Genomic DNA, 26,086 nt, shown 5'->3' with positions numbered 1-26,086 from the left:
TAACTCTTTTAGTGCACCCCTCACTGTACTGATTGTATTGTATGTATTGTACTATTATTATTGTATCATTCGTTACACTGTGGCTGTGTTGTCTGTGTTAAGCTGCTGTTGCACTGCAATTCCCCTCACGGGATCAATGAAGTATCTATCATAGGTGTTTGACTTCATCGCACCGCAAGCGCTTGATCGCAAACCGCGTCGCAACCGGGCAGCTGTGCGCAGACTGAAATGACACGATGTGGCCAGCAGGTGGAGCCAGCAGCTGTGTCCAAAATCCCCACTAGGGTCTCGGAATGATTCCCGAACTCAGCAAATGCCGTTTCTGAATGGAAGAAGCATTGCAGACAGTCTGAGTCACCAGTTAGTTAATCCAAGACATGTGTGCGCGGCTTTCGGTATTCCCCTCCTCCGGAATCATTTGGGATTGAGGAAAGGGAAGAGCTTCTTTTTTTTTTGGAGCCTGATCTCTCTTAAATGAGCTACCTACTCTTCAATCACTTTTCACAAGCGATAGAAAGTGCCTCACTTTACGGTACGACTGAGAGGTAGCAGAACTCGTAAAACGAAACTTGATTCTCAATTTGTGCGTGTCGAGGTAAGTGTCTAGCTTGCATTAGACTGTGAAAATTGGGTTTTTAACTCCTGCTTACAAACGTGAAGGCTTTTTAAATTCCGGAGCCATTTTTAACTTTTTAATGTCTCTGCCCTTGTGTGCCTATAGATGGGTCTTCATCATCGGTTTTAAAGCTTTGGAGTGGGACAGCGCAAAATGTTACAGCGAGGTCTTTGCGTGAAAGAATCCCAGACAAAAGTTTTTTTTTGCACATTACCGTATTCTTTATATATCTTGTACCGTTCCTTTGAGCTACAGCTACCGAATTAGTTCATTGCAATAGAGATGGGAGATTAGAGAATAAAAGCATGCCTTTTTTATCTTGAAAGAAAGTGTTTGCAAGTTTTTTTTTAAATGCGTCGAAACGTAGTCTAAGCTCACTGCAAACTATCTGCTGTGATTTTTTTTTTATCATAAAAAGCGGCCTTAGCTGTCTGGTCGCTGTAGATAGAACACACAGTAACTGTTTTTGTCTTTGTTCAGGGATTTACTGGAGAAACGGATTATTGGAGATTAGTCCGACATCGTCTGGAGTGTTTATTTTCTCTTAAATATAACTGAATGGCGTAATGTTTATTTCCCACGCCACGTTTCTCTTGCAGTCTTATGTTAGTCACATGGCCTTGACATTCAGCTTTTTCGTCAGGTAAAACCTAAACACACTCTTGTTCTTCTGCAACGATTCATTTTCGAGTCCTGTTCAGGGGAGAGTCCGGCCTCATTGATCCGACACGACGCCCGATGTCACACCTCCATATCGGCCGCGGTTACTGTATTGGCGAACTGTAAACTGGGGAGCATTTCCAGTCTTTTCTCGCTAGATGGATAAACATGAGCCATACTAGCGTTCGGAGAACATGTCATTACCGACCGAGAAAGTAGGGAGAGTCCTGGTTTTATGCTATTTGTCTTTTAAGCGCCTGAGAAACTTCTGAACTGCGGTACATCGTTGTACGAATCGGCTTCTGCACTTTTAATTTACACAAAAGCACGACGGTATGGGTGCTCTGGGGCATTTATAATGATCACGGACAACTGTCTGTAAGCATCTTGCTGATGTCAAAGAGAGAGCAGACATTTTGAACATGCAGTAGAACCATGACAAAAAAATGTTTTTTTTTTATAATGCACCTATTCCACTGCACAATAAGTGAGGAGAATTGGATGGCTTTTGTTGTGGCGTTGTGTTCATAACCGTCTGCAGCAGCTGTTTTAAGTTTGCCGAAGGTGAGCCCATGCAAATCTGTATTGACACTGCTGTACTGTTGCTAAGCGGCCAGGAATAACTGGCGTTGCCAGAGACTCTGTATACAAGCCGGTGAAGACTGGGAGAGAAGAGCAATCATATCTCTCCTGCTGGGGCTCCAGGCTGTAAACTCCGCAGTTCGGCAGCTCTAACAAAGCCAGGAGCCAAGTACAGAGGAGTTCTGTTATTGGCCTCCCCGTTGAAAGAGGAAATGTAGTTGCACTTCAAGAAAGGGTCATGAGGCGGAGTGTTTGTTTCCAGATTTGTTTTTTTTTTCTAATTCAGGGGTACCACTTCCTGGACCTAGGAGGGGGGCCCCTGGAATGTTATCGTGGTCAATCTAAAGCACCGGCACTTTAGAAGAAGCTATCGCTCAACTTGATGCAGTTCAGCCCGTAACGAGCTCGTCGAGGTTGTAAAGAGCACAGCGGTGTTGGAGCGCAGACACCCCAGTCTTCCAGGATGAGTAACCCCCTGGTCTAACGTGAACTTTCGCCCGTGTCTCCTCTGCGTTTCCCGACACAGGCCTCCCGAGTTCTCGCCTCCGTGCCCACGGGTCCGCCATGAGTGTCCTGCCTCCCGTCAGGAGAGACCGGGTTATCCCAGCCCTCCCCCAGGTACCCGCTGGCAAACGATCTGGGCGCTTTCGCAGTTGACACCCCGGTTTGATCCGGCAGCCTGCTAGCAAATCACGCTTGTTCTGGGTTCCTGATAGTGTCTGAGAGATGATAAAAACCCAGAGGTTGTCGCAGCACGACTATAACCCACTGTCCAATGGGAATATTTATTTGTCGGAGCCGTATTTTAAATAAAAAAAAAAAATCCTACTGCAGTTTAATATGCCTTATTGTGCAGGGACTGTAGTCTGATTTTATCAAAGGTCAATCGACTGGTATAAAAAATGAAAAGAATGACAAAAAACTAACAAGCCTGGCCCTCAGCATCTTGTCAGACATTAGTGGCATTTCAGTTTCAAACAAAGCACTTCCTTCCTATGTTAATGGATTACAGAAGTAAACAGAAAAATGTGCCTTGTGATCCATCAGTTTTGTAATCCCGATAGAATGTGTTTTTTTCTTCACAGGAGGTATTAAAGTAAGTGAACTGACGTATCCCCCCTCTCCCCTCTGGGATGGCTTTGATGTTTCATTGTTGCAATGGATTCAGGCCCAGGAAAGAAGAGCTTATTTCTAGCCCAGGCTTGCAGAGTGCCTTTGCCTGCCTTTTCTAACCTCAGACGGAACAGCCAGCCTTCCCAAGGCATGCTGGCAGCTCCGGGCCCTGCTGTTTCTGACCCAGACAGGCTGGTTTCCTGCAGCTACCAGACACGCTCTCTGTGTGGTCTGCTCTTGGCATGCTGGGAACTGAATCCTGACTACCTTGAGAGCAGGCCGGAGCATGCCAGTTCCTTGCTCTGTCCCTGCTCTCAGCTGGGTCTCCGACCCTTGTGAGCGGACCTGCGGACCTACACGTGTGGGGATTCGCTCAGTTGATCAGCCTAATTACTGTGCAACTGGCTGCTTCACAAGGCTGAAACAAGGGTAGGGGAACTGTAAAGAGTGGTAACTCGGAGTGATTGGATTTCCAAGATATGTGCCTTTTGTTTTCTTCACAATTTTAATATCTGCATTGTGGGATAAGAAGGGTAAGATTATGAGTAATTATATTCTGGTTCATTTAAAAGAGGGCCAAAGGAGCCCATTGTGATACACAAAGCTGAAAAATGCCATCCTGTAAAGCAGATCAAGTAATTGCTCATTTCTGATTTTAAAATGATCGATGATAATTCCCTAAACTGACTTCTGTTTGTTAACAGGAGTTTCATTTTTGCTCTTACCTGTACAATTAAGTTTGTGCAATTAAGATCAACAGTATCTTTCCTTTATTTGTTTTTATTTCCATAGTGCAGGGATTTCCAATCCTAAACAGCAGGTGTGTGGATGTTTAGGATGAAGATTGGGAACCCCCTGACACCATGTGGAATAAATTCAATTTCCACGGGAGTGAGAATGTGTTGTATTTATGGGTTGCCTGGTATAACACGAGGGTCCACACCCCCCTGTTTCTTCCTCCTCACAAGTGTAAGCAAGAGAAAGGGGGCCTCTCCAGGGGCATTCTGGGATTTGTCTAGCGAGCGCTCTATTGCTTCGTGCTGCGCTGGTTGATCAGTGTAGGGAGTGCAGTTAGTTCACACACACTCGGCTGTGTGTAGCGTCTCCGGGCTGGAGGTGCCAGCCAGCTGGAAAGTCCTGGCGCCGGGCGGTTCGGAATAAGAGGAGCTCCGGCTTCCCGATGGGTTTGTTTTTGCCCGTGGTCGGTAAACCTGGCGTCTTCACACTGCCGTTCCAGTGCTTCTCCAAAGACGCAGCCCTGCACACCAAGGACAGCTTCCACCCCAAAGTGAAGACCGCCTGCCAGGAGCAGCGCACCGGCACAGTGGGGTGAGCTGAACCTCCAGCCCGCCTGCTCTTTTCCTCTCGGCTGCTTTCGCTTTGAAATCCCGTCAGCGTTCCCGTGAGTACAGTTGCCTTGGGAATGAGCTACGTTCCCCGGGATCTTCCAGGCTCTGCGTTGCTATGCGTGGCATGTTTTAATTTTCTCCACGAGGGAAGGGGGGAGAGTGCTGGGACTTTTGTGTTGAGACAATTCCGCATCGCCTTTTCTGACCCAACTGTCGCGAACAGCGTCCTTGTGTGGACCTGCACATGACAGTGCATGGTTTCAATAGGGGTCGCAGATCAGCCTGACAGTTTCCTCCTTCTTTCTCTCCCAGCAGGTTTAAGATCTCTAAGGTCATTGTGGTTGGAGATCTGGCAGTGGGAAAAACCTGCTTAATTAATAGGTGAGCAAAGTATTGGTGATTTAGTGTTTGACGTTGCCAAGGGAACCTCCTAGTGCCGGAGCAAAGGGCAACATTCTCTTAAATCTCTTCATGGTTTGGAGAAAAACATGCATGACCTCATTGTGCTTTCCTGATGAGGAATCAAAGAGCGTTCCTGTCGTGTCTGGTCTATAGCACATTGTAGCCCACATTACTAACTCACACACAGTGTGACTCTTCTCCTTCCTCTGCCACCACTGCTACCACGACAACAGGGTGCCTCAGTGAGCTAATGGAGAGACACAAAAGCTTTCTTCTTGGTCTTTAATTAATTTCTTCGTTACCCAGAAGGGCAGCGTTGCCCAAGGCTCCTTTGTGGGGTCCACTTAGTTGACTGTCTAAATTTAAGACTAGGCAGGATTTCAGGCGAGAAATTAATGCAGCATTTCTTTGTCTTTTGTGCCATAAGGTCAAAGTGAGACGTGAAATCCCAGCCCTTAGCCCCCTCATCATTTCCTGTGCATCAGATATGAAGGCTAGATAGGTGTGTGGGTTCAGATCCACTCTGACTTTCCTCCATCCATCCATCAGTTAGGAAGTGCTGGCTGTAGAGTTGCTGTTATCCCAAAGAGCAGTGGAACTGTGGTTCTTACTTGCTTGGTTGACAACACAAGAACGGAGATGTCTAGGAGCACAGAGAAGTCATCGGCTCTTCCGTCCTATAGATATAGAAGTGACTCTCCTCCAGGCCAAAACCACATTTCGGAAGATCAGGTTGAAACTCAACAGCCCACAAGTTGACAGAAGTTCCTCCCCTTCGTTTCCAGGTTCTGTAAGGACACGTTCGACAAGAACTACAAAGCGACCATCGGGGTGGACTTTGAGATGGAGAGGTTCGAGGTTCTGGGCGTGCCCTTCAGCCTGCAGCTGTGAGTCTCACCACGGAGCGTGCCGTCGATGGCGTGGCGCGGCAGCACGCTAACTCCTCTTCCTGTGCCCCACAGGTGGGACACGGCCGGGCAGGAGAGGTTCAAATGCATAGCATCCACCTACTACAGAGGAGCACAAGGTACCTGCGCGATACCGCACAGATCAGGAGCGATAAAGCAGTGTAGAAGAGGGCCAGCAGTGCATGTAAACGTTTTGTAGCAGTAACCAAGATCAAAGATCAAAATAAATCAAGGAAAGTACAGAAAGTACAATTTCTAGGCTGCTAGTAGTACTGACCCCTGTCTGAGTTCTGTGGTTTGGGCCTACAAACCTGTGTAGGGAGAACAATGTTTACTAACCTCGTGCTGTGGCGTGTTTGATGATCATCAGCCTCCACCATGTTTCTTCCCCTCCTCCAGCGATCATAATCGTGTTTGACGTGAACGACGTGGCCTCCTTGGCGCATGCAAAGTAAGTGCGCGTGGCGCTCCCTTTCCTGAATGACCCTCTCGCCCAGCTTGAGAATACAGACTTGTACCACTGGTGCATTTTCAAAGCCTCACCGAGTGCTTGCTTTCAGACAGTGGCTGGAGGACGCCCTGAAGGAGAATGACCCCGCCACCGTGCTGCTCTTCCTCGTCGGGACGAAGAAAGATTTAAGCGTAAGTGCAGCTGTCTCGCTCCGGCGTGATGCCCGCAGCACCAAAACGCGGGTGAGGGTCCTGTTGCTAACGGCGTTCTGCTTCTTCCTTTCAGTCCCCTGCCCAGTACTTGCTGATCGAGCAGGATGCCATCACATTGGCCAAAGAGATCAAGGCGGAATACTGGGCAGTGTCCGCGCTAACTGGTGGGTGCAGGGTGAATCATCATCATCATCATCATCATCATCATCATCATCGTATATGATGATGGCACAACCAGGCCTCAGTTACCCATGAGCTGCAGGCAGTTAACGTTGTGGGAGACTGCACTAGGGACTGCAGAGGTCACACCTGGGTCTTTTTGAATAAAGCCAGGTCGTACTGGTTTCCTGCAGTATTGCACAAGCACAGAAAGTGATTTTAAATAAGAAGGGAGAGGTCCGCCAAGCAGATGAAGCAGTGAAAGCACAGGTTGTAGTTCCCAGTTCAAATCCGGGCTGTGCCACTAGTCAGCAGCGACTGGGCATCTCCGAGCAGCGATTTCTGATTGGAGGACTCTGGCCAGGTTGTGGGCATCGGCGTGTGCACCCAGGCCAGCTGGAGCTCTTCATGTTTTGCTCGGCCTCTTGGGGAAATTGTTGCGACAGTCGAACGTAGGTCAGACGTGGAAATAGCTGCTTATTCTGTCAGACAAATGACATTTTTGATTTGTTATCTCCTGCTAGGTCCTCATGTGGAAATCTTTATAGTTTCTTTCATGGAAATGTAGTGGTAGAGTCAAACCCTTTAAAAGGCCTCCTGTTGATGACTCTGATCACCTTTGCCGCAGGGGAGAACGTGAAGGAGTTTTTCTTCCGCGTGGCATCGCTGACATTTGAAGCGAACGTGCTAGCCGAGCTGGAGAAGTCGGGGTCCCGTCGGATCGGAGATGTAGTTCGTGAGTATCCCTGGAACTGGGATTCCATCATCCCAAAGCGATTCCAAATCCTATCATTCCATCATCCCACATTTTTACAAAAACCTTAGAAGAAGCGCATTTCATTTTAGAAAGCACAAGATTGTTAGAAGACTTGTAAGCAAATTAGAAAAAGTATTGATTTTAAAATCACAAGAATCCAATCTTATGTTTAAAGCCCAGATTTCAAAGTTACTGATAAAGGATTGTGAGAAGAATTGTTCCTTAGATCTGAAGGCAGTGAATCATGTAAATGTTGCTTCTGATTTACAAAGTAGCATTGGCCCACACATGATCATTAAGGTGTCAGAGTGAGCACACCCATCTTTAAAAAAAAAAAAAAAAGGTGGGGATGTGATCTACAGTATTTCCACTGGGCTCCCTGTGAACTACACTCAAGACATGAACAATTCTTCCTTTCGTTTCCATCCTGGACTGGAGCGAATTCTCTGTACGTGATCGGTACCCAGTCTGGTTCCTAGACACAGGTGGGGGCGGAGTCTGCGTTAGAAGAGCTGTCCAATCATAGCAGCTCTCCTAGTATGTCATAGCTGCACCCGTAAACATTAGCCTGTGGTTATAGCAGAAATGATTTGAAACAAAATGATTTAAGTAAAAAAGTTTCAAACAGAAGAGTGCCATTTAACAGGACTAACAATTTAGTCGAATTTAGGGTGCAAGTTCGCCATCTTCTGGTAGTGTGAAATACTGCTGGAAGCTTTCACTATGAACTGCAAAGTTAATAAAGCTGCACAAACAGCTGGATGAAGATAGTATAACGTACTTATCTGGTTTTGGGTCCTCCTCGCAGGGATAAACAGCAGTTCCAGCAACACGTACGTGACCTCGAAGAAGAAGCAGGCGAGCTGCTGCCAGTGAAGATGAAGACGCGGGAGCCAAAGATCCGCTTCAAACACCCCTCAGCCCGGGAGAACAGTCCCACCAAAGACGCGTTTTCACAGGGAACAAGTCTCTCTCACCGCTCATATCGTACGAACGAATTGTTTTTCAGAGTGAAAAGTAGTTGCCAGACCCATTTCGATCAAAGTCAGAAATGATTTAGCGTTTAAAAACCTGTCTGGTGTCTGCACCCAAACCCAGTCCACTCGTCTTCAAAGTGAGACTCTTTCCGATTCGGGTGGACTGAGTGCATTTCATCTTCCTTGAGATTTTGTTCCCAGTTCTGACATTGTTGATGATCTCCAGGACTGACTCTGCTTCGAAAATGGATTAAAGTCTGTTTGATCATTTCAGCTGGACCTGAAAGCTGATCAAGAGCACCAGGAAGTGGTCGGAATTGGTCCTTCTCTCAGTAATTAGCTTTTCCTTTGTGTCACTGCCATTGACGTAAATATCATATGTCCTGTTTAATCGAGAGATTTATGCAAAATTATGCAATTATACAAGTTATCGCTTATGCATGTCGATGACAATCACTCCTAGTATTAAAGAAAATACTTCATATTTAGGAAGAAAAATGTTTAATCTTCATATGCTGCAGGAGACCTGTAGCCCTTGTGTGGTGTTGCATTGTATTCCTGATGGTTTGGTATATTTACAAAATCAAGTTAATTGTAGCCCGAGAGGAAATATACCTTCAGTGTACTAAAGCCTGATTTATTTTATTAGGTGATTTGTCTCATTGTATAAAAGAGCATTTATCTCGTTTACCATGTGTAATTGGAATGAATCATCTTAAAACTTCTGACACAGATTTTTAACAGACACACAAATTCATATTTCTGTTTATTGCTCAACTGTGCTTTAATGTTCTGTGCTGTGGGTGAAGGGGAGAGCTGGTAAACAGTGCCCTCTAATGGATTATTGGAGCTTTTCAAGCAGCCTGTACAAACTAGGGACTGGCCCACTACATTAGATTTAAGTACTACATTACCAACTTCAACTTCGGGATAAAAAGGTGAAATTAATCCATCCTTCCATGTTCTAACCACTCTATCTAATAGAGGGTTGTGGAGGAGCTGAAACCTACCCCAGCATGCAGTGGGGACAAGGCGAGACGCCAGTCCACCGCAGGGCGGACACAAACACGCAAGCACGCAGGCACTTGCACTAGGGGCACTTGTTCTAGAATGTTTTTGGACTGGGGAAGGAAACCCACCAGTATGATTTTGGACTGGGGGAGGAAACCCACTCCAGCAGGGGAAGACCATACAAACTCCACGCACTGCGTAGCCAACGGAAGCTCTTTGAGTCGTTTCAGCCTGAGAGACCTGCTGTTCCTCCAGGACAGCTGGAGAAACACCAAAATCAGGGCTTCCTTTCAGACTACCCAGTGGTCATAGCAGCACACCTCAAACCAGCTAAAGTGCCCTCTCGATCTTACGCTTGAGTTTAACACAAGGAGGCTGGAAACCGTCCCAAACCCGATTGGAGATCTCCTGCGTGAAGTGGGCCTGGAGGTTCGCCCCCCCCTCCTCTCAGCCGGATCAGGGGGCCTGGTTGCTGAGGTTCAGGAAGGACAGCAGGCGGTGCTGGTCGACCTGGGGCTGCAGCTCCTCTGGGATGCAGTGTGAGCACTTGTAATGCTCCTTGATCCACCTCCCTCCCGCGCTGTTCTCCACGGCGATGGCGGCCACCCCTGCCACGAGCTCGGCGTCAGCTTTACACAGTGTAGTATGATCACAATCGCTCACATATATACGCCCTAAAGCACTTCGCTTATAAGAGGGGAGTCCACTCCATCCACTACTGAAGTGGAGCCCCACCTGGGTGACGTGCAGGAGCCATCACTGCCCTGCTGATCAGGAGGAGGAGTGAGAAACTCAACGGCTGAGTTGAAGAGGAAATCCTGTGCAAACTCAGCTCAGAATTTAAGCAGTACACCAGGGTGCTCACCCCTACTCCCACAAATGCCACCCTGGGGTATTCTGACCAGGCAGTCAGGACCTCGGCTAAATATTTCATCTCAAGTCTGTGTCCACAGTCAACACACAGGGACACTGGAATGGAAGGATCAAGGGGAAACAGCACCACCTACTGGTCCTCCAAAACCACCTTCAGCAGCAGTTTGGTTTTTCTTGGAGACCTTTGCCTTGGGGTGAAACAAAATCAACATGCTACTGATCAGGCCCAGCCTTGCTGAGCTTCTGAGATGTGATGTAATGTAACTATAAACAGTGGCATGAAGATTAAGGCAGAGAGCACTTGGCTTTTTTTTTTTGTTAGCCAGCACATCCTCGCTGCACAGGCAGACTCTAGGGTGCTGTGTTTTCTCCCACCCATAGAAGGCATGTGGTGAGACTGTGATGCTCACCCACTACGGTGGCTCCCTGCTGTTCCACCAGGCGAATGGCAGCCCTCATGGTTCCCCCAGTCTCGATCCACTGGTCCACAATCAGCACCCGTACCCCTGTGTGCACACAAACAGGCATAGGGTTCTGTTAATGGCACCCATTCCAATTCGATAAGCTGCAACCGTGTTGGTACATGAACATTTAACCCACCGCTGAGGCAGAAAACGCACGCCTGTCTGTGCAAGGCTTTAATGACACGCCTACGTACAGCTGGCATGTGTTCCCAGCAGGGGGGAAAAGTTGAATTTTTATTTTACAAATCATTCACGGTTCTTAGAGAACCAGAAAATGGCTTTCCACCGATCAGAAGTATGCTCTTCCCTCGACTGCATGGGAATTTCGACATCCTGTGCAGATCCAGTTCCCCTGAAGGAGTGCTGGTAGTGGGAATGAGATCTCCGTGAGCGGTGTGTGGCAGTTGTACTCTGTCCGAACAGCTTTACGGAATATGCATGAGTTCCAGAAGGCTTTGCAATATTAGCTGGCCGGTCCTATCCCCTTTCCCCTACCACAGTGTGTGGCACTGAATGGCTCCAGGCTCCAGCCGGACATTGTGCTGGCTGTTGGGCGTCCCACGGGACAGCGATGCACTGCGGACACTGGGGGGAGTCCAGCCGTTGGATTTTGACCAGGTTTGCACTGGGGCGCACGGCTTTCCTGCGATGTGTTCCTGGGTCTGCCGGGTGCTGGCTACGGCGGAGACGGCTTACCTGGTTTTAAGACGTCAAGCCGGACCTCCATGAGCTTCTCCTGGCCGGAGTAGTCTCTGTAGACCTGGCTCTGCGTCTCCACGCACAGGTGCCCTGCTTTGCGGATGGTGAGCAATCCCTTGCCCAGAGAGGTGGCCACAGCAGAGCCTGCCAGCAGAAGCCACACGAACATCCTCCCTGAGAGCTCTGCCATTATCCTCTCTCATATCAGATTCAGACTGTTTTAATGGCATGGCTCTTAACACTATCCGTCCGCCTTCAAACTGCTTTTTCCAAATCAGAGTCACAGGGGAGCCAAAGCCTTTCCCGGCAAGCAACAGGTGTGAGGCAGGGTACACCCTGGATGGGACGCTAGACACAGACACCCACACACTCACACCAGGGCCAGATTTCCCCCAGACTTCAATTTACCTTGCTAGTATGTCTTGGGACTGTAAGAGGAAACAGGAGCAACCCAGAGGAAACCCACACGAACACAGAGAGAACATACAGACTCCACACAGATAGAGCACCTTTCATTCTGAAGCCCCCTGGATGTGGCTTAGGGCAATTCATCAGTGGAGGTGATTCTCCTGGGGATCCTACCAGCCTAGTTTAGCTGAGGGAGAGGGGTGAATTCACAACAGCCTGCAGTGATGCTGAGGGTAAAGGTTTTGCAGTAGGACTGGGTTTCAGTCTGGAACTGGGTGTGGTTAGTATGCATGTAGATTGTGCATGGTTTGTCAGCGAAGCAAGCCACTCGGGCAGGAACCACGTGCAGCAGCAATATGCTGTACTGTAAAGCCCCCCAGGAGCGTGTGAAGAAAATGGATGGACTGATGAGCGAATTAGCCCAGTACGCCATGGAAAAGCCCAAGAAGCTTAAAATGTGAGAGTGGAAGTGTCAGTCGACAGCTGGAGTGGTGGTCGGGTTAGACAGAAGAAAAGACAGGCAAAGGCATTTTATTCTGTAGGGAGAGAATTAGCGCTTCAAGCAGTAATAAAACAACAGCAAGAAGATAAAAATGTATTCATGCTGAGAGCCAAGGAGGCTGAAGAAGTGCACACTGGTTAACAAGTGCCTGGATTGGTGCTTAAACCAACACTAATAAGGCTACAATATTGAAGACAAAAACGTATTTAAGCAGTGAAGTGAAGTAAATTGGAATTTATTGAGTATTAAATGATATGAAATGGTGAAGGAGAATTTCAAAGAAACACTGCCGTATAGGGAACTAAACTGACTAAACTCTCTGGAAAGCTGAATGCAGTTTTGAAACTTCAAATGACAGCACGATCTGAAAGCATGAATCAGAGACAAAGCAGCCGTAAGGTTTTCAAGAAGCTCTAAAGGAGGTGGAGTTATGTCTAACGAAGGAAAATCGTGAATCAGGGACTCTCAGGTATCAGGTAGCTGAAAAGTTTTCAGGAAGCACTAAAGAAGGTGGAGTTATGTCTAAGGAAGGGAAATCTGAGAATGAGAAACTGCAGGAGGAGTGGAAATTGGAATGGGACTGCCTCACACAGACGCACGCTGACATCTGGGAAGGGAGCAGGAGTGGGGATCTGGGAGGCACTGCAGGTGGTCAAAAGAACAGAGGCAAAGGCAGTTAGCTGGCAGCTCAGCTGATGGAGGAAGGGGCTTTGTGACTGCAAACTCCGGCTCCTATATAAAGAATTCCCCATCGTCTGGGAGCTTCAGGTTCTTCCCATGCTATTGAGTCCTGAGCAGCTGATGAGCTGTGGTCAAAACATGGAAGCCCAGGCTTGCTGAGAGTTAACCGCTGGTGAAATGTTTGGATGCACAGCTGCAGGATTTTGCCAAACAGCAAGAGCACTGGCTGGCCCTCAGCAGCACCACACAGAGAATCCATTATGCTAAAAGAGAGGCTGTTTCCACCCACCACAGCTGTGACTCTGGCCTCAGCACAAACCTAACCTCTGAGATCGGGCCAGTTAAAAATGAGAAACTCAAGAGGAAGGTTAATTTTCCCAGTAACGTGCATGATAGAAATAATGGGATAACACAGTCGTCCTTGCTCCTCCTTTTTGTGACTCCAGCCAGAAAACTTGCTGAATGCCAGAGCTTCTCCAAACTGAAATACAGTGTCTTCCTCTGATGATTATATTTCCTGCTTAGTCAGCTCCCAATGAGATATAATTAGCATGCTTTTTATTTGGAGTTTGGATCCAGTCACTCAAAACATTACTGGTGCCACTCATAGGGTATTCTGCCTTTCGGTCTTTTTCCTACCTAGAATAAATCCCATTGCATCAATGCCAACCACCAGGTCAATGGGCTCATTCTGGAATGGCTGGAGCAGGTCTTTCACGCAGTCAGCCAGCGCCTAGCAGAGAGAAGAATTAAGTCAGTACACAAAGGATTTGGAGAGGCTAACAAGGGTAAAGAAATAAATCCAACATTTCATCTACAGAGTCTGATAAAGGAACACACACATCCCAGCAGAGGCTGCTGACATTGTCAGGCCTCTATGTACACTTAACACGGTGCAAAAAGGGTTGCAGAACATATATGAACGTGCATCTGTTCATGTATTTTATATATATATGTCTATAGTTCAGTCAATATTGGTTTAAAACTGCCACAGCATTTACAATTAGGCTGTTTCCTCTAAAACCAAAGGCCCTTTATTTGGCACCTGAAGCTGCGGTCCCTGCCCGCTCGCTGCCCTCTACCCTGTCCAGCTGGCACAGGAGGCAGCGCTGAGCAGGCTCAGCCGAGCTGTCTCCGTACCTGGTGGCTGCAGTAGAGTCTGGAAGGGTCCAGCCAGGCATATTTTGGCCCCTTTGTGTTTGGAGCCATGAGGGACAGGTACCAGGCTCGGCTCCTCTCCTGCGGGACGGCCCACACGTCCATTTTAAAGGAAGCGCTGATCCACACGGACCCTCTCTCTCTCTTGCGCGCTCGCTCGCTCATACAAATGCTTGGAGAGTGTAAGGCTGTGTGCAAGGCAGGTCCTCGGTGATCATGTTCTTAAAGGGGCATGCACATGTGACCGTGTGACTTGCCAAAAATGTAGCCCTGTGCTCTGGGCTTCTGGGTAGCAACACTACACTTAACGCTTTTCAGCACTGCTTTTAGGTTCAGATGCTGTCTGAAGTTACCAGATGGATGCTTAGCCAAACTTTTTTATCTGCTGTGTATAAGGGCCACCCTGCATATCCAGTGTGGGGCAATAGCCATGTTCCATGTAACTGAATAGCAGTCAACCAATAGTCTACTAAATGCTGTACTGTTTAAATCAAAATCAAAGCTCACTTTGCAGAAAATAAAAAAAAGGCTTCAATCTAGGCACTAGTCAGGCTGGGCTGTACAATACACAAGCTGATGAAACAAACAGGCAAAGAGAGAAAGAGACTCACCAGCAGTGCCCTGGGAGAGCAGTCGGTTGTGTTCAGGGTAACGAAGGGTTGGAGAAGACAGCCTTCGGCCCAGTGATGACTGCTCGTTCACCGAGAGAAAGAGAGAGAGGGGGAGGTCCCCAGCTCCAGATCAGATTGCGATCCGCCTCATACCCCCCCCCTGCGCCTTCCAGACTCCATTGGACCCAGACCCAGACTGCGCCGTCCTCTTTAACCACTCAGGTTTATTTCCAGTTGCTTTCACCAAGAACGAGAGGAGCAAGAGAGAGAAACTTTTTTAGAAAAAAAAGCAGTTCAGTGTATAATTACTAATGACTATACTGTAATAAAGGACTAAGAACTCTAGTGACTAAAGTAAGGCTAGTGCAGTGAATCTGGAAGTGGGGACTAAGTGGTCATCCATAAACACCTGGTTCTGGGTGCAAAACAGTTCCTTTGGGATCTTTCCATTGTGGGAGACAAACATACAATTTATAGGCACTAATTAACCAGGACAACATGTCTCCGTACTGCAGGGGGGAAACTGAAAGACCCAGAGACAACCCAATGCAAATCTGGTGAGGACAGGCTGAGAGAACTCCACACAGACTGATCCAGATACAAACCCTTTGAGTCAACAAAGTTCAAACGAAATACCGTTGTGAACATTTAGAAAATTGTTACTCGCAGTATCAAAAAAAAAAAGTTTCAGCAGTCTTCTCTGTCGTCCAACAGCGCAGTCTTTAAGTGGTCACAAGCCTTTTTTTATCGTTACAGCAAAAATACATTCAATACAAGCTAACAAAAGTACATATAACATCGATAACATCGTCAGGGGTACATACTGTGATCTAGTTACACTTTATGTAAGATAAAATCCGCGCAGCTTTTAAATACGCCTTTACATCTATTTTAAACTGTTCAAAACATAGGACTCTTTCCAGACCATTTCACTTCATGTATTTAATAACGTGCAAGTACAATAATGAAGTCAATTACAAAATATATTGTCATATTATTTTCAATGGGATTCAAATGGAATGTAACGTCTATTTTTTTTTAATTTACTGTAATATATTTTGGCGCTGCTTTTTAAGGAACGCAGCCATATAGCAGAAAGAAAATTTGAGATCATGATTGAAGACGTTCGAGTCCCGAGACATTCTCAACTGCTCCAGGATTTTCCTCGGGTTTCCGCGGGGTTTTGTTTTAAACAGAATGAAAAGGCTGAAACGGTGCTCCCTGGGATGTCCCTGCATGTGTGTGCCGATCTCTGTACAGCCAGAACAAAGTCAGATTCCACTTCTCCCAGACGTTTACGACTTCTGCAGCTAACGGCAGCCAAGACGGAGCAGAAACAGAGACGGGCTCGTTAAAGGAGAGGAGCGCGCTTCTTGGGGGGGCTTCTTGGGGGGGCTATCATATTTGCCCACGTGTCATACGGCTCAATGAAGTGTTTCACGCTGCCGGGCTTGTTTATAAACAGTCTGGAGGAAAACGAAAGAGATCTTCTATTCAGCCGGACCCAGCAAAGGCTTTCCGATCTACCGTACTTGACTGGCGTCTTGAAATTCAATTCAATTCGATGTCTTTTTTTTATATAGCGCCTTTCACGACAAGGTCGCCCCAAGGTGCTTAACAAAGGAAGTGACCCTACATGTAGTGAATACAGAACAGAAAAGACCAGAAGACAACGGAGGAGAGGAACCAAAAACTCCTCAGTAAGGAGAAAAAAAACCTCTAGTTGTCCAAGGTCAACTGGCTGCCCAACCCCTTTGGGTATGCTAACATTATACAATTAAAAAAAAGGAATACAATGAATAAGGGTATTAATCCATCCATCGTGTCTTCTGTATGTCAGTACTCCATACAGATCTCTGTAGACTAGCAAAATCCTCCTAAACGAAAGCTATATCCACGATGTCCGTCTTGGATCCATGGCAGTGATCCAGCATCCAACTCAGAAGGGGCCCAGCCCGGGCGCCATCCGGACAGGTGGGGAGCAGAATAGGATAGTTTGGTCAGAACAGATGTATCTACCAGGTGGGCCAACACAGAGACACACAATGGCCGGGACAGCAGCACCAGCAGCCATGGGTGCAGCAGGCTATGATGTGAGGTGTGAGTAGGCTAGGCTGAAGTAATAGGTCTTCAGTCCGGATTTGAATCCTGAGATTGACCCGGCAGCCCGAACATGGGCTGCGAGACTGTTCCATAAGCTGGGCGCCCTGTAACTAAAGGCTTTACCGCCAGCTGTTTTTTTATTAATTAACGCGTGAAATCATGCTGTAGACAACAGATCTTATAATACTGCTACGCTTTCTAGAATAAATGATTGACATTTATTACTGCTACCTTTATTTGTCGAAAACCTTTAAAAACAATTGCTCCGAGAGGGTTTAACGACATTCCAGAGCAGCTTAATGTGAAACGAGTGCTAACGCGCAGTGTTGCCGACAGCAGCAGGCTTCAATTTAATATCGATAACCAGCGTGCGCATTGTCGCAGAAGTGCCCTAAAGAGGACAGAAAGCTTTTTTTTTATGCGATATTTGGACACCAAGTGAACTCGGACGCGAGGGGGAGATTTTGACCACAGATCAGGGGGTCACATGATCCGACGGGGAGGCCGGTGCTGGGAATTTTAAACAGAGCCGCTCAGTCAAATCCATTGTCCTGTTGTGTATGTTTTTCCCAGGAACCCGAGGGCATCCGTCACCGGAGCCTCCCTGCGGTTGTCGCGGACAGTTCGCTGGCTGCTGCGCCCTGGCTTCTCCCCCAGCTCGTTCAGGCGGAAGCGGGGCTAACCTTCATTCACCCAAGTAATCGTGAAATTAAACTTTAAACTAAAGGTCACACCAGTACGGGCTGGTGCGCGTAGGTTATCTCAGCCGTTTGTCGAGGCCGAGGTACGAACCATCAAACTTGTGTCTGATGGTGTGATGGTTTGTGTGGTACTCCCAGCTCATTCGATTCCCGATCAGCCGCTCCGCACTGGTTTTATCTGGAATAGCGGGTAGGTTGTTTGAGGTGACAAACATCTCAGGCCAAAACTAAAACTCAGGTGCCCTGCGCCTCCAGCAGCAGCACGATGCGTGACTTCGAGATAACTGTTCACAAGTGACTTTTATTTGCGAATTCTGTAATGTCCCCCTGCGTATCCGAGCGCGTTTTGTGCTGGGAGGTTTCGGATGAGGGGAGCCCTTTGTTTCTAAGTTTTAAAGGAGGTCGTTCCCCCTGCCCTTTTGAGTAATTTTCTCATGCTAAGCATTATTTATAACGGAAAGAACACGAAAAAGCCGTAAAGGAACCCCGTCCACAAGGAAACATGATAATGTTGCGGGCTGGTATTCAACAGATCGCCCAGGGATGCCCAATCTCATGGGTTCTCAGAATCACCCCATCTCTGGTTACCATGGAAAGCGCCACAGGAACCTCCTCCCAGCAGCGTCACCGAACTAAATCTCGAGCTTAGAGCAAAAAAAAAAACGTGGGGGGTGTCGGGAGGTAACTAGCGGTCAAATCCCCAGAAAAGAGTTCACCATAGTTAACCGCATCGCTGCCGGCGGGGTTTTCTTTTTCTCAGGAAATTTAAAAAAACTGTTCTAACTAGGGAATTTATAGCCTCTGAGAAGATGCTGTGTGTGTGTGTGTTAAGGCGTGCGACTCATTTTCTTGACAGAAACGGTGGAGACCAGGTTAAATTACATGTCTGGAGCATGTTATGTTTATAACTGCGAGTGTGCACCAGATGTGAATTCTCCAATATATCCCAATCCCCCCTCGCCCATTCAGGATTTTGTATGATCCTTTTTCGGGGCCCTGCAGTCTCGAGTCAAGAGCGTCCTACCAGTAGCCACCTGGGCCGGCCGCTAGCCAAGCGACAGAGCATGGTCTTGCTCACTGAGGTGGGAATAACGGCGTCTTTCCGGCGAGGAAATGGTTAATCGCACGTCAAACCCCTCCCATTATTGTCAGTCAATGTATTAATAATCGTACCACCTTAAATGGCGCTTTAAAAGGCAGGGAGCCCAGGTCGCCGGGGACCAGGCTGCTGTCTGCGGGCTTGTGGTGCTGAAGGAACCGCTTCGTCATGTGGTCCGTCTTCTTCGTCTTTCTGTCGTACCTGGACAGAAACCTCGTCAAGGGCGACTTCCCGAGCCCCTCGCTGGGGGTGGGAGACGAGGCCGGCGAAGTCTTCTACATGTTCAACGGCACCTTCTGCGCCAAGAGCGCCCGCGTCGGCGCCCACGACCTCCACCAGGTGTCCGACGGCGTGGAGGAGGTCCGCTCCGTCCGCGACCCGCGGGGCGGGCTACTGGACTGCGCGGTGGTCAGCAGCCCGATGGAGGTGAAGTCGTTCATGCACGTGTGTCGCCTGGGGCTGAGGGACCGCCGGCGCCGCGCCCAGCCCCGCGACTGGGAGAGCTGGCCGGCCGACGTGGCCACGGCCAAGGCGCGCTGCCGGGCGTTCTGGAGGGCGAAGCTCGGCCCGGGGCCCGTCAGGGCGAGTCCGGCGCCCCAGGGGCAGACAGCGGGCGCAGAGCGGGGAGAGAGCCAAGACGTCGGGGGTGCCCGCACAGCTCCTCGCAGAACTAAGAGGGGCTTCACTTACCCCGGTACACTGTGGTGTGGGGCGGGCAACAACGCCGAGCATTACGACCACTTAGGTAAGCGCTCCTGGAGCTCACATTTATTCCATTAGCAGTCAAAGGGTACTCAGAGCTGAGCGAGTAGATGCATAATCTTCGGTATAGTGTCTTCAAATCGGCCGTTAATTGTAAACCCCCGTATGCATCCACTGCTAAATGTCCGTTGTTAAAGATAAAAACTTGAGACAAACCGCCCATTTTCCCCCACTTTTTTAGTAGCAGTAAATAGGAAAGGGGAATGACCTTGCTTTTTTAACGTAAGGCACGCTTTAGGTATACTATTCAAGCGTTTGGGCGCCCAGGTGAGAAAACGACTCGCTCTCCGTGTCGGTGGTTTGTGTTAGAAGCGAGCGAAAGAAAATGCTAAATAACGGGTAGAATTATTTTGCAAGGAAAAGCACCACCTTTGAGCCACTCTGCTCTCTCAGACCGTGGGACCCGTCCAGTGAACACCTTTCCCATGTCATACAGAAGTTTACTCCGTCGCACAATGTCCTGTCCTCAACTAGTCTTGTGTTAATGGAAATAACTTCCAAACGCAAGAAGTAGCACCCCCTCTGCTGATCGAATAAATCAGGAAAACTGTTTCAGCCTCCGAGTTCCTCTGACCACGCGTTGTGATGACATTCTGAAACGCGTGATCGGTCCGTGGGCGAACCGTGTTCGTGTTTCCTCAGGCGAGTTCGCGGACACGGACAGCTGCTGCAGGGAACACGACCACTGCCCGTACGTGATCCAGCCCTTCTCGTCCCGGTACGGCTACCGGAACTTCCGCTGGCACACGATCTGCCACTGCGACTGTGACAACGCGTGAGTACACCTCCACCCACCCGGGGGCGGGCTGCCACCGCCTGCACCGACACCGGCCTCGCCCGGGCTCCCATTTCAAACGTTTCTTAGGTCACATGCCCGCATTTAATAGGTACAAAACACCTGTATGTGCGTCCTTCGTTTTCTGAACTACTGGACAGTCATTCTTCTGGGTTGCTTGAGATGAAATGTTGCTACAAAACTCTCTCGGTGGGGGGATTTAATTGAATAAAGTCTGCGTCACACAAAACGAATCCATCCATTTCAGTGTTAAAGTCAGCCCGGTGATTCCGAGCGGCCCCGTCTGTAAAATGTGAATGTAAAAGCGTGAAAGGACCGACAGTACAGACCCCGGGCTCATCCCTGTGGCACAGCGCCGCTGTCGTTTACTAATTCAACCTGTACCGCATGAAGGAATCGGCTCCCTCCGTCAGTGCAGCGTCTCTCATTCCGCTCTTTCCCCTCAGACTGAAGGCGTGTTTGAGGAAGGTGAACGACACGTCCTCCAGGGTGGTGGGGCAGGCCTTCTTCAACGTGATACAGGTGCCCTGCTTTGAATTCAGGTACGAGGAGCAGTGCGTGGAGCGCCTGTGGTACGGGTGGTAAGTGTCCCTTAAACATTTACAAACATCTTAATAAGAGAAACGTTTTGTAATACTTATAAATGAGCACTAACTCCATTCGAATCGAGTTTGAAATTAGCATTAGCCTTCCCCTCGAGTTTACAACTCTACTTCTGGAAAGCCAGAAGGTTTCTGAGTTGATTTGTAGGTGGGCTCTAAATGATAGAACTGGACTCTATTTAGGCACTTGTAGCCTCTCCTTGTTCTTGAGAAGATGGAGATTTAATAATATTAATAATAATAAAATAATAATAATAATTCCTTACATGTATATAGTGCTTTTTCTGGACACTCCACTCAAAGCGCTTTACAGGTAATGGGGATCCCCTCCACCTCCACCAGTGTGCAGCCCCACCTGGATGATGCCCCAGTACTCTCCCCACACACCAGCTCTCAGTGGGGAGGAGAGCAGAGTGATGAAGCCAGTTCAGAGTTGAGGATTATTAGGAGGCCATGACTGGTAAAGGCCAATTTTTGAGAAATGACCTGAGATTTTTAATGACCCCAGAGAGTCAGGACCTTGGTTTTACATCTCATCTGCAGGACAGCGTCTTTTTTACAGTATAATGTCCCCGTCCCTATGCTGACATCACTATACTGGGGCATTAGGACCCACACAGACCGGAGTGTGAGCGCCCCCTACTGGCCCCACTAACACCTCTTCCAGCAGCAGCCTTAGTTTTTCCCAGGAGTCTCCCATCCAGGTACTGGCCAGGCTCACACCTGCTGAGTGACAGTGGGCTGACAGCTGTGAGTTGCAGAGTGATATGGCTGCTGGCAAAGATCAGAGACACAGCTGCCCTTGAAGACTAGACTTGGGCTCCCCTGAAGGCCTACACTTTCAGCTGCCTTTCAGATGATGCTGCTTCTATTCCAAATGTACGGTGCGATTTGGGATAGTTTGTTAAAATAAAATGAATGTCTCTCCCCCCCCAGGTGTCAGAGATATGAGAAGGTCCCCATCGCGGTGGCCCAGGAATCCGTCACTTACGACTTCGGCGGAATAGAGGTCATCAACGAGCTCACCATTGCTCCGCCGGCGAGGAAGGACGAGGAGGAAGAGGGGGCCAGGGCTCCAGCCACGGCAACGCAGGCCCCGCCGGCGCTCGGCCACATGGTCACCGCCGCGGAGGACTTCATCAAGGTGCTGGCCACCGTTTCCACCTCGCAGTCCACCGCGGCCGAGAGCGCCAAGGAGGAGAGGGAGCAGGGCGCCGAGCAGAAGAAGAACAAGAAGACCAGCAGGAAGAAGAACAAGAAGAACAAGAACAAAAAGAAGAAGAAGGGCAAGGGCAAGAGGAGACGGCAAGGAATCACCGACGTTTCCAAACTGGAGGGGGTGGGGTCCATCCCACGCAGCGTCAGCCCGGCCGACGGGAGTCTCGCCAAGAGCGATTTCCTGGAGGACCCTGGCCGCTACGACCACAAGGGCAGGTTCGCCGCCCCACGGGACGGTTTCCTGGACGCGGGCGGCAGGGACGACCCCTTCAACGACGTCATGCAGGACGAGCCGCTCGGAGCGACCCCCGCCGGCACGAGAACGCCACCGCCACCGCGCGCCGTCGAAATGGCCGCCGGGGAGCCCGTACCCCGGGGGGCGCAGCAGAGCAACGGTGGGCTCCCTCCGGCCCCTCCTGGCAAGTCCACGCCCAGACCGCCGAAGAGCAAGAGGCCCAGGTCCAAGGAAAGCAGAGGGAAGAAGAGGAGAAAGACGCCCAGGAACAGCACTAACCCCACGAAGGAAGGCACACACATCCTAGTGTAGTGCTTTACCCCAGTCTCTTCCAGAGCAGGGGCAGGCCATTCTAGTTCTCCATCCCCACAGGACCTGTTCCGTTAGCGCCCGATCAACACCCAGAGAGAGCGAGAGATGAGGGGCTTGTTACATCAAGCATGGTGGAGGTGATCAACAATCAAGCTCTGGAGTTACCTACCCCTGCCGCCAGATCCAGACAAGGGGGGCCGGCTGAGCCCGCTAACTGCTGCTGCACAATGTAAGCATGCATGCTCTGCGGGTCTCGTTCTTATTAGAGGTAGCTATGCCGTGATAACACTGCTGTACGTGCACGTGGCGTGACTGCTATAGAATATGACTCCCCACCCCTGGAGGTGATGACTGACTGCTTGCTTGCTGGCTGCCTGTTCGGGTCGTGACAAGGCTGTGCATTCAGGTGACTGCTGGGTAGACTGTGGCCAAGGAAGCACATCGCAAAGTTATATGAGGTTGAGGAAGAGCAGACCATCTACAACAGGGAATGAAAAGTTTTAACACCAGTATTCCAATGTAAAAGAATGTTTATTCCCCCCCGACGATGGTGTCGCCATTGTGTATAGACAAAAGTGCGAGAATCAATCTAAAAAAACTCATTTTGGCTGCACTGTTGATCGATCTTCCCCCGCTGTTACTACATCAGGAGGAAGCCTGGTGAGAGGGTGGAACGGTGAAATCAATCAAATCAAGGTTTATTCAATCACAAGAGGAAATTAGTTGCCTTGCAGCTACTTCACCCAATGACAACCAGTTAACTGCCAATTACAATCAATGTTGCACAGGAAGACCATGCACTCCATCATTAGCTAGGGTAATTCTGTTCTCCATGCTGTGTTAAGAGACTTTGACTCTGTATAAGGCTGCACTTCTCAGGGAGCAAGAGGGATGAATTCTTCAAAAGGCATAATCCCCCTCAGTATTGAGCACATCTCTCTCCATGTTAGCTGCGTGCAGATACATCTGGCACAGCAATAGAATAACGCTCCTGAGCCCAAATCACCTGACCCTCACGTTTTTGTCAAAGTTGGATTGGCGATGCCAATTTGAAGGTTGCCTTCCATAACCACCTTCAACACGCATAATCGTTTATAACCACTTCTCAAGCAGATAAAACAGGTACACGGCTGTATGCATACAACATGGCACAAGCAAGGACTTCTGCTGTGGAAAATGTTCTGTATTATGGATATTAACGTCCCTGATATCTGCTGTATTTTGGAAAGAACAATTGTTATTAGAGCATCATATGTAGCTTCTACGAAGGGGTCATGCTGGCTACCTTAGGCCACATTTACTGTTTAACTGCAATACTTCAATGTTTGTCTTGTCAGAATTCACATTATAAACAGGCAGCAGTGTTCAGGGCTCTGGACTAGAGGATCGGGCGTTTAACGCTGAGTGGGCAGTGCAGTTGTGCCCTTAACCAAGGCACTGCACTCACATCGATCCAGTGACAGTCGGGCTGTCTGATGAACCTGCAGGCTGTTATCGGGGAGAAAAAAAGACCTTTTGTCTACACTGCTTAATTTAGCCAAATGGCTTCTGCTCATTTCTAATGTATATTATTCTCCAGTTGATCAAATAAAGGAATGAAATGATCTTCAGAGGTGTTTTCTTAAAGCATAATTTAAAAAGGTTAATACCGGGCTGAAAAAAACTACACAGATTGTAGTGATGGAAGAGGTTCAGAACCTGTAATGAAATTACATTTTGTCATGTTCAGTAAGTTAAATATAGACATTTTATATATTCTCTATGTAAAGTAGAATTGTATTATCGGATGTTTTCCATCTGGGCTAGCAGGTTTTGCAGAATCACTGCTGACTCACCCAATGAAAGTAACTCAGTAAGCATGTCACAAAAGCAGTTTGAACTGCAGTCAATACGACTGAATGAAGCAGCTGTCTGTCACAAGAACTGGGTCACAATACACTTTGATGTCATAGGTCAGTTCCCAGGGACAGAAACAACGAGAAGCCATTTAGAACAGCCGAGGTGCAAACAGAACATACAAGCTTTCAAAGCAAAGAAACAATTGTATCTCTACAAAACACCATGTACTGCTTTACAGGACAGAATTAAATCAAACTTTATCAGCTTTGTTCAGTGCCATTTCCTGAAAAATACTGTTATTAGCCTAAACATTTAATTACATCAGTAAAGGCATATCGTTAGTGCAGACATGCTTACTTGTTGATAAGAATTCTTGCACCCAGATTACAGGAGGAAATGTTTCTCGAACAAAATTGGCAGGATACATAGCTCACTATGGATAAACGAGAAAGCGCTATAACGGTGAACCCTAGAGCAATGGGATTGGTGCCCCTCACTCAGAGTACAGGCCTGCTTGTGAAGGTGTCCATTGGGGCGCCACTAATTTCTCCCATCACACATGAGATTTGTCCCAACTTCTGGACCAGAATCGTCTGGAAGATCAGTCACTGACCACTTGCCGGTTATGACATCGGGGTGCCTGTGCTTGTGAGGAGAAGCCAGCATCTGGGGGATCTTGAGAAGACCCCCCCCGAGTTCAGGACTCCCCAAAAAGGTGTGGTATACCACGAGACATTTGAGCACATGGTTTTGTTTTGCTCTCGGAAACGGCAGGAACTGCAGACGGTCATACACCAGGGAAGTGGGTGGAAACAGGTTTCTGCAGTCAGGGTACTGCATTTGGTGATGAAAGCATCAAAAAATTAAAGAGGTGACACTAGTATTTCAAGGAAATACTAGAATGATCTGAACTGTGGGATAACTGGGGGCATCACGTACAAATGCTACAAGCAAGTATTGATTCTAACAGAAAGCGGGACCCCAAATAAGTGTTTGGACCCCAGTGCCAAGTACTTACTGAAGTGCAACATGCAGTGTCACACAGGAGAAACGCGCAGGCAGAGGCTCAAAATGACAGTACTTTCTTTACCCATTTTTACAGAGGAAAACAAAACTCAGAAATGCCCGACAGGAACAAGATCTCCGACAGGTGGCACACATGCAAGGATCAGCTTGCTGTACAGTAAAGATATTACCGACTTCCTGGGAGTTATAGTGAAGTGATAAGTACAAATCACTGGGCCCTCCAGTGGCTTGATGCATCATAAAAAAAACATTTAAGGAATAATTAAAAATTGAACCCGTGCGTTTTCTCATAAGCAGGGATCTACTTAAGTCACAGAGAAATTAAGTTCACTTATCAAAGCAAAATATGTTGTGGTATTTCATGACCATCTCATACAACATCAGGAACAAAGTTGTATATATGCACACAATAACTGCAAAACACTCAGAAATAAACATTTTGATGCGAGTCAAATAAATCTACAACAGCCTTTACCCACAATACATGCCACGGCCGAGAAAGTCAACAGGCAGGAGCCGAGCGGTGCTGCATTAGAAAAACCGACCGACTGCAGTCTTTCCAACTCCCGGGTTCAAAAAAAAAAAGGAGAGGGAGAAGATTGTTCTTGTACATCATCGGTTACGAACGGGACAGGAACTGCTTTCTGCCAGTGCAGAACAGGAAGCCTGAGCACACAAAGAGGTTGCTTCTAGCAAAACTATTCCCCGCCAATGCGATGGCACAGGGGAAAATGACCATTTCTTGAAAAGGGCATTTTCAACTACATTACTGCTTTGATTTCCTACTACTCAAGGTAAGT

The 26,086-nt window shown here is 48.2% G+C and overlaps 3 protein-coding genes across 5 annotated transcripts; 2 read left to right on the top strand and 1 right to left on the bottom strand.

The window, feature by feature from the left end:
- The first annotated feature begins 318 nt into the window (after window positions 1-318).
- Window positions 319-8,874, top strand: rab34a (RAB34, member RAS oncogene family a). Of its 3 annotated transcripts, none has more exons than XM_015367877.2 (11): window positions 319-595; window positions 2,385-2,476; window positions 4,209-4,300; window positions 4,633-4,701; window positions 5,508-5,609; window positions 5,685-5,749; window positions 6,030-6,081; window positions 6,191-6,272; window positions 6,367-6,457; window positions 7,081-7,188; window positions 8,018-8,874. In XM_015367877.2, the coding sequence occupies exons 2-11, from the start codon at window positions 2,423-2,425 to the stop codon at window positions 8,083-8,085; spliced, it is 783 nt and encodes a 260-aa protein (XP_015223363.1). In that variant the 5' UTR covers window positions 319-595; window positions 2,385-2,422; the 3' UTR covers window positions 8,086-8,874. The 3 variants fall into 3 exon arrangements, with proteins under 3 accessions (XP_015223363.1, XP_015223361.1, XP_006640969.2); XM_015367875.2 differs by lacking the exon at window positions 319-595 and adding an exon at window positions 625-782; XM_006640906.3 differs by lacking the exon at window positions 319-595 and adding an exon at window positions 626-782 and having other exon boundaries at window positions 4,636-4,701.
- A 65-nt stretch (window positions 8,875-8,939) lies between these two features.
- LOC102689087 (adenine phosphoribosyltransferase) lies at window positions 8,940-14,180 on the bottom strand. Its single transcript, XM_006641076.3, has 5 exons — window positions 13,965-14,180; window positions 13,464-13,557; window positions 11,231-11,377; window positions 10,481-10,576; window positions 8,940-9,805 (listed from the first exon to the last, which is right to left on the bottom strand). Exons 1-5 carry the CDS (start codon window positions 14,145-14,147, stop codon window positions 9,654-9,656), a joined length of 672 nt encoding a protein of 223 aa, XP_006641139.2. The 5' UTR covers window positions 14,148-14,180; the 3' UTR covers window positions 8,940-9,653.
- A 4,284-nt stretch (window positions 14,181-18,464) lies between these two features.
- Window positions 18,465-24,026, top strand: proca1 (protein interacting with cyclin A1). The gene is made up of 4 exons (XM_015367764.2): window positions 18,465-19,241; window positions 19,901-20,033; window positions 20,501-20,635; window positions 21,593-24,026. Exons 1-4 carry the CDS (start codon window positions 18,665-18,667, stop codon window positions 22,419-22,421), a joined length of 1,674 nt encoding a protein of 557 aa, XP_015223250.2. The 5' UTR covers window positions 18,465-18,664; the 3' UTR covers window positions 22,422-24,026.
- The last annotated feature ends 2,060 nt before the right edge of the window (window positions 24,027-26,086 follow it).

This window comes from Lepisosteus oculatus, chromosome 26, assembly GCF_040954835.1.
Source record: "Lepisosteus oculatus isolate fLepOcu1 chromosome 26, fLepOcu1.hap2, whole genome shotgun sequence".
Taxonomy (NCBI): Eukaryota; Metazoa; Chordata; class Actinopteri; order Semionotiformes; family Lepisosteidae; genus Lepisosteus; species Lepisosteus oculatus.
Note: the sequence above shows the minus strand (reverse complement) of the source record. Positions and strands in the feature narration are given on the sequence as shown.

Excerpts from the sequence above, each read along its gene's own strand:
- LOC102689087 (XM_006641076.3), bottom strand. The coding sequence starts at position 14,147 with ATGAGCGAGCGAGCGCGCAAGAGAGAGAGAGGGTCCGTGTGGATCAGC. Across the intron at positions 11,378-13,463 it reads TGCAATGGGATTTATTCTAG|GCTCTGCTGTGGCCACCTCT; the intron begins GTAGGAAAAAGA and ends TTCTGCTGGCAG. Across the intron at positions 10,577-11,230 it reads GCTTGACGTCTTAAAACCAG|GGGTACGGGTGCTGATTGTG; the intron begins GTAAGCCGTCTC and ends GTGTGCACACAG.
- rab34a (XM_015367875.2), top strand. Across the intron at positions 4,301-4,632 it reads CAGCGCACCGGCACAGTGGG|CAGGTTTAAGATCTCTAAGG; the intron begins GTGAGCTGAACC and ends TTTCTCTCCCAG. Across the intron at positions 4,702-5,507 it reads AAAACCTGCTTAATTAATAG|GTTCTGTAAGGACACGTTCG; the intron begins GTGAGCAAAGTA and ends CTTCGTTTCCAG.
- proca1 (XM_015367764.2), top strand. The coding sequence starts at position 18,665 with ATGTGGTCCGTCTTCTTCGTCTTTCTGTCGTACCTGGACAGAAACCTC. Across the intron at positions 20,034-20,500 it reads CACTGCGACTGTGACAACGC|ACTGAAGGCGTGTTTGAGGA; the intron begins GTGAGTACACCT and ends CTTTCCCCTCAG. Across the intron at positions 20,636-21,592 it reads GAGCGCCTGTGGTACGGGTG|GTGTCAGAGATATGAGAAGG; the intron begins GTAAGTGTCCCT and ends CTCCCCCCCCAG.